At 35.3% G+C, this 13,190-nt stretch overlaps 1 protein-coding gene across 1 annotated transcript in view; it reads right to left on the bottom strand.

Moving 5' to 3' along the window:
* Positions 1-12,487, bottom strand: part of LOC100374225 (uncharacterized) — a 56,571-nt gene extending 44,084 nt beyond the window's left edge. The window contains exons 1-2 of the mRNA XM_002734522.4: positions 12,378-12,487; positions 10,085-11,887 (exon numbers count right to left, since the gene is read on the bottom strand). Coding sequence (XP_002734568.2) covers positions 10,085-11,860 — 1,776 coding nt within the window. The 5' untranslated portion in view covers positions 11,861-11,887; positions 12,378-12,487. The remainder of the gene's footprint in view (positions 1-10,084; positions 11,888-12,377) is intronic.
* Between the last annotated feature and the right edge of the window lie 703 nt (positions 12,488-13,190).

Genomic DNA, 13,190 nt, shown 5'->3' with positions numbered 1-13,190 from the left:
GAAAGCACTGCCCCACTATCTATGATAGAAGAACTGCGATGCAAGCTACAATACCAGACTACTGGTGAATATTACATACATGCAAGCACTGCCCCACTATCTATGATAGAGGAACTGCGATGCAAGCTACAATACCGGACTATTGGTGAATATAACATACATGAAAGCACTGCCCCACTATCTATGATAGAGGAACTGCGATGCAAGCTATAATACCGGACTATTGGTGAATATAACATACATGCAAGCACTGCCCCACTATCTATGATAGAGGAACTGCGATGCAAGCTACAATACCGGACTATTGGTGAATATAACATACATGAAAGCACTGCCCCACTATCTATGATAAAGGAACTGCGATGCAAGCTACAATACCGGACTGTTGGTGAATATAACATACATGCAAGCACTGCCCCACTATCTATGATAGAAACTGCGATGCAAGCTACAATACCGGACTATTGGTGAATATAACATACATGAAAGCACAGCCCCACTATCTATGATAGAAGAACTGCGATGCAAGCTACAATACCGGACTATTGGTGAATATAACATACATGAAAGCACAGCCCCACTATCTATGATAGAGGAACTGGGATGCGAGCTACAATACCGGACTGTTGGTGAATATAACATACATGCAAGCACTGCCCCACTATCTATGATAGAAACTGCGATGCAAGCTACAATACCGGACTATTGGTGAATATAACATACATGAAAGCACAGCCCCACTATCTATGATAGAGGAACTGGGATGCGAGCTACAATACCGGACTGTTGGTGAATATAACATACATGAAAGCACAGCCCCACTATCTATGATAGAAGAACTGCGATGCAAGCTACAATACCGGACTATTGGTGAATATAACATACATGAAAGCACAGCCCCACTATCTATGATAGAGGAACTGGGATGCGAGCTACAATACCGGACTGTTGGTGAATATAACATACATGCAAGCACTGCCCCACTATCTATGATAGAAACTGCGATGCAAGCTACAATACCGGACTATTGGTGAATATAACATACATGAAAGCACAGCCCCACTATCTATGATAGAAGAACTGCGATGCAAGCTACAATACCGGACTATTGGTGAATATAACATACATGAAAGCACTGCCCCACTATCTATGATAGAAACTGCGATGCAAGCTACAATACCGGACTATTGGTGAATATAACATACATGAAAGCACTGCCCCACTATCTATGATAGAGGAACTGCGATGCAAGCTACAATACCGGACTATTGGTGAATATAACATACATAAAAGCACTGCCCCACTATCTATGATAGAGGAACTGCGATGCAAGCTACAATACCGGACTATTGGTGAATATAACATACATGCAAGCACTGCCCCACTATCTATGATAGAGGAACTGCGATGCAAGCTACAATACCGGACTATTGGTGAATATAACATACATGCAAGCACTGCCCCACTATCTATGATAGAGGAACTGCGATGCAAGCTACAATACCGGACTATTGGTGAATATAACATACATGAAAGCACTGCCCCACTATCTATGATAGAGGAACTGCGATGCAAGCTACAATACCGGACTATTGGTGAATATAACATACATGAAAGCACTGCCCCACTATCTATGATAGAAACTGCAATGCAACTACTGGTGAATATATATTATATTTATATTTTTTTATTAGACGCATAAAATCCTTAGGAAAGGATAAAAAGGGTCTTACAGAAAGAAATTAAAAAAAACAAACTACAATCTAAAAAAGAAAACAAAAAATAAAAACTTTTCTTAAAAACAAAACAAAAAAACAAGTCAAAAACAAAAAAATACAATTTGCAGCCAATGGTGAATACAGAATAAAGAATGAACACAAAATGTGGCCTAATGTCATATATGTAAGTGGTAATACTCGACTACTGGTGAATTTATCTCCATAAATATTAATATAGATATTACTTTTTATATTCAGTGCATCAGATATGACCTGAATGTGCTTCTATATGTTAATTAATTGCTAATAACAGATACATTTAATTAGTAAATGTATGCATATTTATCTGCAGAAAAAGCATGTACAGCATACCAGTACCTAGTTTCAACCTATTTGATCAAACTGTATGGATGAAACAAAACACAATGGAAACGGTTAATTAGTATACAAAGGGTATTATGTATAACATTAAAATAACAATCAAAACAAATTAATGCAAGTATGTGTGACATGATGCATGATGTATCTATCAAGTTTGAACAACATTGGTGAAAGCATAAAAAAACACCAAATCAGAAAGTGATCGAGGTCTTATAAATTCCAATTGTATGTACATGTACCAAGTTTGAATGAAAACCATCCATGCATAACCAAGGTCTTTCAGACTGGAAGAAAAGCTTTAGTATGATGAATTGTTAATTTAACATTAAACTGGCTACCATGTGGCCATCTTGAATCAGACAGACTGATGAACACATGGAGGTCAATTCATAAGTACCTCTATTCAGACTGCATCCGATCATGAACAAAAATTTGTAGATACAATGTACTGTAGATATAGTAGATATTTGAATAATTGTGGGTACATTTGCAAAGGGTGAAAATGACAATTTTTAAAGCAGAGGTTTCTTTCCCCTATTTACATCACAAACTGTCTGTTGTTGGAGGGCATGACTAATGGATGCAAGACAGAGTTACTACTGCACTATAGCATTTTAGTTAAATTCATAACTAACATTTAGAATATGAAAAGTATGTTTGTACATGTACCAGACACATATGCCCTTCAGCTAACAGAAGTCAAACCGGCATTATGACTGTATTTTTAGTGACATTCATAAGCATACCAGTAAGACTGACTTGTCCTTTTCATACCCTTATATCAATATTCATACAATACATGCATGCATGCAGAGATCAATATTTGACATATTTCACTGTACAGGTACATCAATTCAAAATTGTTTACAATGATTGGTGAAATATGACTCAGCTTAATACATACGTACATGTAATATATATAGAAATGTAAACAGTTTTCATTTTTCATTACAAGTGAGGATTAATCAAAAACAGTGAAATATGATGTTCTTAAACAAAAAGCTTATTCATCCTAATCCAATTACAATAATGAATTACCTATACTTTATAACAATACATGCAAAAGTAAAATGACAGTTATCTGTACGCTGTATTTGGTTCATAATTAGGTCATAGAAGTTTAATATTATTTCTCAATTATTCCATCCTTATGCTGTTAAATATTATTAAGCCTTTTATGCAAGAGATCATTTTTTTTGCAAAACATTTTGGTGTTATATTTGAACATTTTGAATGTCATATTTCCCACCACAATTTTGCTCATTTTTGTGTATTTGATGAGAGTTTCTTTAATTTTGAACCAAATGGACATAATTTTATGCCGTCTACAAGTGTTAATCAACATTTAAAAAAAATGAATACAATTATGTGGGTTTAAAAAAAAGTCAACTTTGACACTTAAAGGTTTAAGTCGTATTTATTTTGGACCAAATGGCATGTCTTACCATGGAAGGTACTAACGGAAGGAGCCACGACGCTATAGTTTTAGCTTTGCCCCATGATCGTTTGTCAATGTTTGTTCACAAACATTGGTTCTCCTTAGCTCTTAGCATCTTCGTACAACGGGTTACGCTAATCTTGAGCATTCGTAAATATTCAGAGCATATTCAGAGCATGTTCGGAAGCAATAGACGAACCACGCATGTACAATACTGAAAATGACGTCTAGTTTGAATGCTGTTGTTTCCGGAGATCTTGGCAAACTTTAATGAAAAATTGGCAAATATATCATCGATTGAAGAAGAACTGATGAACTATCATGAATCTTTTTGTATTTGTAATGGTGATGAGACTAAATCAATGATTGCCTGTGACAATAACGATTGGATTATTCAATGGAACCATTGTCATTGCGTGGGTATGATGCCCGAAACTATTGCATTTTTGACCACCGGGCATCGGCGAACACCACCAGTAAAGATAGTATGTCTAGACACTTTCTCTGTGATAATATTTTTTAGGAGTCCTTAGGAATTATTGTTGTATACACTCAAAATCTTGTTCATTTTACAGTTGCTAATAATTAAAACATGTCAAGTCAAATGTTCATCCGTTGAATTTCCGGTTGTGAAATACTCATTTTGACTTTTCACACCTAAACAAACCAAGTGCGCATATGTGATGAATGTAGTTTCATAATGCACATATATTATATGATCACATTGATCACAAATTGGCGGGGTTGTATCATATTCAGCTAACTCTTTACGTGTGTTAACAATCACAAACTATCATCGACATCAAAGGTGAGCTAGACAATGTCCTCATCAGGATTAACCTGGGTTGAAACAAAAGAAAATAAGTCTGTTAAGAAGCTTAAGTGGCCACTTGAGAGGCATCGTGGCTTCTTCTGTTAGTACCTTCCATGGTCTTACTGACTTATTCCTTGACAAAATCTCAGCAGTGTTAAATTGAGAATAATTTAGAATTGTTGTACAATCTGTCATTAGCTCAATTTTTCTAATGTGTTTATTTGCCGATTATGCAATAAAGATTATTATTATTTAGGTGAGAGGTCTAATCACATCAGCACCTTACAAGACACATACAGTTAAGTTAGCATACACAAATATACGACTTGTGTGGATTTACAGGAATAAACGTATGACCAGAACAATGGATCACATGACCAATCAGGGTATAAATACTGTTTTTGCTCCATTAGTATCGTACACGTTTACGCAAATTACAAGATTATTTCTATGCTATATACAAGTAACATTTTAATTATTTAGTATACAGAAATATGATTTTTGCTTTATGTGCACTTCTATTGGAAATGCACTACTATGGTATGTAAATCAAATATTTTTTCCTTCACTACATGTATATATTATAGTTTGGAGTTCCATGGTGCTTCACACATTACCATTTTTGCAAGGTTTTTATTATATAAAGTTTGTTTTTTCTCGTCTCAGTAGGATCTTAAATGGTATTTGACTATTTAAATCAATGAGCAGTTAACCTGGATTTCAAGGGTAAGGGGTCAATTTATAAAATTAGGTTTCATTCCTCAACTGAATTTTAAATTTTCAAAGTAGCTGGAAAATGGCTGAAATATTTTGGTTGTGTATTGGCTACTTGAAAAGCCTGGTGAAGAAATAGTCGATCTGATAGTGAATATCTACTTACTGTTCAAAAACTTGATACTAAGGGGCACAGTCCTTATGCTAAATTGATTACTCATAATGAAGGTATAATAATAATTACATATTTCGTAATTATTTATAATTTAATAACCATGACCATGGATCTCATGGATTATTTGATATAGTCATCCCAATCTGATTAGTTCTTTCAAGAGATGTTTGATGTCAGCAGCTATTGATAATGGTGGGCAGGCTCGGTTCACACACTCTGATAGATAAACATTGTACGTATACTAGCGATGGACATGTTTTAATCATGTTTTCAGTTTACCCAACAGCTCAGTGGTTACATATGTTATTAGTTTATTTAAGACTCAGTTTAGAGGTATCATATTTTTATTCACAGTCCCTCAATCCCTAGAGGGACTGTACTTTATTGTATAGTTTCTTTTATTATAGCAAAGAAACAAACATGTAGATACAAGCAAGCAGCCTTGTATGGCCACACTTATTCAAGGGCATATACATGTAAGGTTTCCTATTTTATTATCAAACCTTGCTAAAATTTAATCCTGATTATTTTATTTTAAAACACATCATGACACCATACACCACCACCCAACCCCACCCTACCCAGATTTGGACATCCACTCCAGACACACATTAACAACATACACAATTTGTTTTCCCCCAAAAGGGATGCCACCTGAACTGTGTTCATACAGTCCACATTTTACACAAAATAAAAGATTTACCTCAAAAACATCACAGGTAGGGACAGTAGTGTGCCTTTCCATTACCACTATAGATGCTACAAAGTATCCGGCCCCATTCTAACGTAATTTCCCTTTCCTGCACGTATAAAGCCGGAAATGAGGAATATACTTTCAACACAACTCCACTGTTGGAAAGTTTCACACTCCTCCTTGACTAATGTCGCATACAACATTTCATACTGACATAACAATACTCATGCAAATCTTATCTACAAAGCCAGACATAATGTAATTTGCTTTTGAATAATATGATAGGGCCTACGTGTCTGTGTAGGCACCTGCTTTGTATAACTAGAGTAAACAGGTAGACTATATGTATATATGTTAACCATGCACTACATAGAAACTATGGGAAACATAATATAGCTACCAGTAGAACTGCTTCCAGTTTACAACATAAGTAGACATACAACTAGCTATACAAGCTACATTATATCGGGCATAACTACAGGAAGACTTGGCTGGTTGGCTCTGAATAATGGCAGCCAAATACACAATAGCAGTGCGTACTACCAGTGACATAGCATAGCTTACAAACTTAGTATACAAAGAGAGTACTGTTGTACACAAGCCATTCATGATATGATCACCTATCAGATAGACAACAGTAAATTATGTCTGTTTGAAGCATAACATCTTAATTGCACTGAAAATTCAACCATTCAAGCACTAATTTATATTGGGCAACAAATATAATTGTTTTGTGTACAAAACACAGATTTCAATATAATACTAAAATGGAATCAACTTTTAATAAAAAATGTTCTTGTTTAAATAATTTCACTTAAAGGGTGATGCTGGACAAATAAAAATAGTTTTATCCATGGTGAATAAATACTACATTGTTTTATAGCATAAATGCCAACCTGTTTTGTGGGAAAATATTGTGTTAGTGTGTCTTTAGGAACCCAGTAAAATTGTCAAGATATGCTACCCCACGTGTATTAATGCATTCACTCTTTGTTCAGTTGTTACATGTATGGTATATGCAGCAAACCTACAAATGATTACTGTGAAAACTGAAATCAGTTGGTATGGCTACAAATCTAGCCCTGCAATATAGGTTGTGGTATTTAATTAATCACCAAATCAAACTTAATTTACACTGTTGTGATTACAAGGCCATATAAATCTATTATGAATATACATGAGTATATTTCTCAATCTTGATTTCAGAATTCAATTAGAAAGCATGATTTTTCATGAACTCCCAAAGCCCTCATGATGCTTAAAGGGGTCGGTGAAAGGTTTTCTGCAGATTATACAAAGTGAGAAAAACAAATTAAAAATATAATATCACTGCATGACAACGGGTGGTAGTTTAATATTTAGTTGGGATTAAAGGAAATAACAGCAAAGGAGAGTCACATCGATTAAAACACTAGTAGCTTACTTAACAGACCTCAAGTAGGCCAACAAATCTTAGTGTCACCTAGCAATCGAATTAGTCAACCTAATAATTAAATTGTAGGTTTCCGTGGCACAAGTATCTATTAATAGCCAGATTTATATTACAATTATTACTCTGCTCTTAAAAGGACAAATGGATACGAGTAAATAATAGAATAATACATGTTTGAACTAAATTATAATATGGGTTTCAATAATCCGCATTGCTGAACTAATTATGCAGAATGAAGAACACAAAATTGAATTATTAATAGGATCAAAGTAAAGAGATATTCAAGAGCACATTATTCTTACAGTTTGCAGTCAACAAGAGAGTGTGAACATGGTGATTCAAAAATAAAATCAGTAACATTTAAAGCAGACATAGCCAAGTCATGTCGGAATACACGCTGCAGTGCACTCAATATTGCATGACCACCTGTTAATGCATTTCTAAAGCCAGAAATCATGATAAAATATTGCAGAAAAATTTAATTTTGCAAAAAGAAAATATCTCTTAATAATATATGGTGATATATTAATATAATTAACATTTGGTTAGCAGAAATATATTAATTTTAGTGCATTTTATGCTGCATGAATTTATTCACTAGGTTTTAAATTCTCCATTTTGTTTAGGAAAAAAACCCATTTAATTGACAAGGCAAATTGTGCCAGTGAAGTAATTAAGTTCAAATTAAACCCAAGGTCTTTATTGCATCTGTCTTAGTCACACCATAAGAAACAACATAGTGTATGTTTATGGGTATCTGAGTTGAATAAACAAAGGTCAATGTATGCTTTTGTGGGTCAGTGACTAGTCAAATAAATGGTTGACCAAAAGATTGGTAGATGCATGTGATTATATCAGTCCCACTGTATACATTTTATGAGGCTTTATAATGATAATATTTATGTAAAGCCCAAATTCTTGACAACATCATGTTCAAGGGGAATGCACATTATTACCCTGGTCATATACAGTCAAACTGAGTTAAACTTATTTACTGTTTCAACTCCTGGTGGAGCATACAACCCCGGCTGCTATATACATACATAGTTTGGTGCCAAACATTCCATTCTATACCAGGTTTACTCTCAAGTAGAGAGAGGCAGTAGGAGTAAAATATCCTGCCCAAAAATATAGTCCCATGGTATAGCCAAGACTCAAACTCTAAAGTGACCAATGTACCATGATATCTTCGTATTATTGAAACCATGCTGGTTATGCACTGCAAGCCATAAATTTATTTTAAATACCGTAGAACACTTTATTTTCGCTTGGAATTTATTTTCGCTGAAGGGGTGATTCCGTGAAAATAAAATCCAGCGAATATACTTTTTTTCCTATATATCACATTAATCTCATCAAAAATTAGTGAAAATAATTTCCAAGCAAAACACTCAAAAAGTTTTTTCAGCGAAAATTAATTCCAGCAAAAAAAAAGTATTCCACAGTACCTACATTGTATCTAATTAAATTAACCTTATACAAGTCCCAGTTTTAACCTTGCTTTCCCTGGCAATAACACAATAATTATTAATAACAACTCACTAACAGATGGCTTGGACTACACTTGTATGATAATAATCTGTAACATGCTGTCTCTAGAAGTAGCTAAAACACACCTATGGTGTCAATGTGCATCCTAACACCGGAAATGCATGAGAACATAATAGTTGTCATAGTTACTCCTATTTTTAAGAGGATGATAAAAATACATGTATGTATATAGGGGAGGAATACAAACAATTATGAATATATAAACACACCAGTTGTCATGATTATTTTGTACTTTTTAATATTCAAAATAGATGTGCCTACTTGCAGTTTCAACATGAGAAGCAGAACACCTAAATTTGAAAAGCTGAAAACCGATTACCGGGTATGCACAAAATATGAAACTGGTAAGGTTGGAGATGAATTATGGTATTTCATTTTAGACTGTTCATTCTTTCACACTATGTAACAAAACACTATTGCAGGAATGTGAAATAATTGCAATCGAGAATAACTTTTCAGTAAAACTGTAACATTGCATTTTCAAACTAATTTAAAAATGTGAATCACTAATTAAATAACACAGGTATGCTTAGCTGTTTAGCTATATTGGCAATATTCAAATTCAAAGACGCTTCCATTGGTATAGAAGACATTTAGTCTTCAACCATTCATTTCATCATCATTTTCATAAATAAACTACCAGTAAGGTACAGATTTCTGTCTTTTACTGCATAAAACAAATTCATACCTTTAAAATTATGAAATCCACAGTATCCTATGATTATATAGTGTAATGATTATTGTAACTTATTATATAGTAATTAGTTAGTTTTGCAGAATTTTTTCTGTCACTGTTTTCAGCAGATTCCCTCTCTTCCCAACACACATTTTCTAACAATCTTTGTTTACAAGTGCATACAGATACAACAAAGACAATTTTTACTTTGGATAAAACTACACAAAATGTGTTTATGTATAGTATTGAAGTGTGCAATGTTGACATTCCTGTAATACAAGAAATTTACTTTTTTGTAATATATATTGATACATTGTTTCCACTGGAATGTGTTTTAGAATACTTGTAATACAAAACAAATGCTAAACACAACCATGACCATAATTAGTTTTCCTTAAATGTAATACCAAAGTGAGAAATTATTTTTAAAAAATCACTTCCTGTAACCATAATGACAACAATATTGGTCTGTGTAATAATAATTTACTTACCATTCCAGATCTTTGTCCGTAAACTGATGGGAAAGCCAGGAAATCATCACTGCTATAATCCTCAGAATCATCCCTACTTAGGGTGGATATTGTGCTTGTACTTGAAAGCTTTCTATTAAGACTACGTGGAATGTCTCTCCAGTCAACACTAGGTCCCAACATCCCATTCCTAGTGCAATCATCCTCCGATGGTGTACGTTTCATTTTGTTATTGTTTTCAGGTTCATCATGGCAGTGAATGCTGATCACAACCGATGGAGTTGAAGGTTTCGCATCCTGGCTTTGCTGTCCAGCCATATGTGACGAATCCAATGAGATCTGCTCTAATTTGGGTATTGGTCTTTTGGTGAAAATGTCTGTACTCTCCTGGGGTACTAGTAAGCTGTCAGAAGTCTGTAATTTGGGTCTGGCGACTGCATTACATGGAGAAGAATTGTTGATTTCAGTCAGCTGAATTTCAGATTCCGGCTTTACAAAAACTGAGCCATCACTGTCGGTATTTAGACTATCAACTCTCTCCATAGAGGAGGCATCGTCTAAAGAGATGGATGACTGCATCGGAGAGGATGGGCATGGTGAAATATCTAAGTCTAAACTGTCTTCATAAACATTGTGAGATCTGAGGAGTGTTTTACAATGTTTCAGGCGTTGACACGATTCAGTACTCAATGATGTCTCATTATTGCTCTGAGTGTCCTCTTTCTCAATATTCTCATCTTCCATTTCTATTTTTAACTGCTTTGCATTTTTACTTTCATTGTTAATGGTAGTATGACATTCACAATGATTGATAAAAGACTGTGATTCTGCAGGCATTTCTGTACTCTCTTGGCAAACTTCATTAGGTTTGTTTTTTGCTTGCACACTATCCTCAGATTGTAATGCTTGCCTTGGCATTGGTATGTTATTGTCAGGCACTGAAGATGGTACAGGTGAACTTGGTTTATTATAAACTGTTAAAAGATTATTTTCATCACTGCTGTTTTTCCTGAATGGTTTTGATAATTCTAGAGGCACATGTGATTCAGTCCCTAAGAATTCAGAATTGTGGATTGGTGAGACACACCTCGGGCTAAGATTGGTAGGTGTTCCAGAGTACTTACTGCTTCCGTAACCACTACTCAGGCTGTTAGTCGGTGAAACTTTAGTCTGCGAAAATCTGGTAGGGGCAACCGATTCATAGTTTGTGTTCACAGAGTCACAGGAGTCGAATGTGAGCTTCAAAGTATATGTACTATTTGGAGGTCGCCCAGGAAAAGACGGGTCATATGAGTGTGTACTCACATAGGTTGAAGGCGGAGTTGAAAAGTCGCTCAGATCATTCTTTGAATTCATATAGTACGATTCACGACTGGGCGAAGAGTCACGACTTTTAGTATGATACGTACCGATATCTACACTTTTAACTGTAGTCGTACTGTTATCAGAGGAAGGCGGCCAACATTTAGGACTGGTTCCGTAAATTCGCGATGGAATGTGGTGTGGTGATGTTGATAGTACTGGTACGGGCGAACGGCTATCCGGACTTGGAGACTGTCTACTTCCAGTGTGTTTCTGTTCAAATACTTCTCGTCGTTTTAGCACAGTTCCCGATCCGATGGTTACGGGCGAGCTGTTCATGCGTCTCGACGTGCTTTCGGGAGTCAAACGGTAGTCAGCCGAAGTAAGTCGTCGTCTTGGTGAGGTTGGAAGGTAATCATGCGGTGGCGATAGCATGGATAGTAGAGGTGACCGCCTGCCTGACCTGAACGTTGGTGTCGTTGACCGTTCTTCCATATTGTTACTCTAACGGTTTTCTCTTGTCTTTCAATAAAACAGAATTCGATGAATGATTATTGAGTAAATCTGAACGACGAACAATGTCAATTAGGATAACTAAAATCCGCTAAAATAAAACTACTTCAAGCCTACCAAGGAATAAGCATATTACAGTTCAATAACTCAGTGGGTCATTATCAACACGCGAATATTAACAGACGACATGTAATTTTTAAAAAGATATGAAAGAAGAACGCTTAAACATGTCACATAGTAGTCGCCAAAATAAAAAGACTATGCAGGATGCAGCTTTTCATAAATGAAATATGATATTGCATGAGCTGAGTGGATTTTAATAACACGCCTTGTTCACATCCGCCAAAGTAGTATCATGAATTCAGTTTCAGGGTAAAACCATCTACTGACAACAGCTCGCGACAGTAAAAATACAAAACTTGCGTCTTCTCTTTATTCTAACTGCTGTTATAAATCCTCTATTCAGAGTCAGTGTAGAAAATCTGGCTTGGTTACTTACAATAACAGGAGCGGCTTCAAACAGCTCCGTTGTTCAGACCATTTTGTCTTCCGCGTATGCAAGCTGAATTACTATTGTTATGTAAATAGTTCACCTTTTCCATTAAAACTGGCCAATAGGGGGCGCAATTGACTTCTGTTCAGAAAATGGTTCTCTTTGCTCAAACTTGAAAAAAGGAATAGCAGTTATTATTTGTCTAAAGAAGGATATTGTTCCCCAAACAACCGAAAGTAATTTATTTGTAAGTACACCGTGTGCTATTGTTATGCAAATAAAGTCATGGTATCCAAAGTTTCTGTAAGTGTTTCCACATCTATCGGATAGAGGGACTGTGGTGTTTCCTATCTCTGTTCTATAGAACTTATGGTGTAACAAGCCTCTAGTTATCATCTATTTAGTGTTTATTTATCGCAAAGAAACATTTGTTTTCAGAATATGAACAAATCAATGATAAGTTTTATTTAAATAAATGACATCACGATGTCAAAAACGGCTAATTAAAACGGGAGAATAGATAAGCTTAAGTAATGACAATACTAAACAACTGTTTATAAACAACTAGCAAAAAGAAATCAATAAAGGGCAAAGGGCTTATTAGATATGAATAAAATAACCATATGCACGAAGTGTTAACATGGTAGTATTGGCCACAAACTCGGCTCCATGGCTACTGTGTCCGTGCCTCGGGGAGCCGCCTGCGGCGTATAATAACGTTGAAGGCAGTATAACACTCATGAGGCAGGAATTCGAGTCTATTGTGACCTGTACGTGGATGACATAAAACATCAAACGACTTCAATGTGGAGGTGACCT

This window comes from Saccoglossus kowalevskii, chromosome 2 (assembly GCF_978046115.1).
Source record: "Saccoglossus kowalevskii chromosome 2, keSacKowa6.1, whole genome shotgun sequence".
NCBI classification, from domain to species: Eukaryota; Metazoa; Hemichordata; class Enteropneusta; family Harrimaniidae; genus Saccoglossus; species Saccoglossus kowalevskii.
This window is presented reverse-complemented; position numbering and strand designations above follow the sequence as displayed.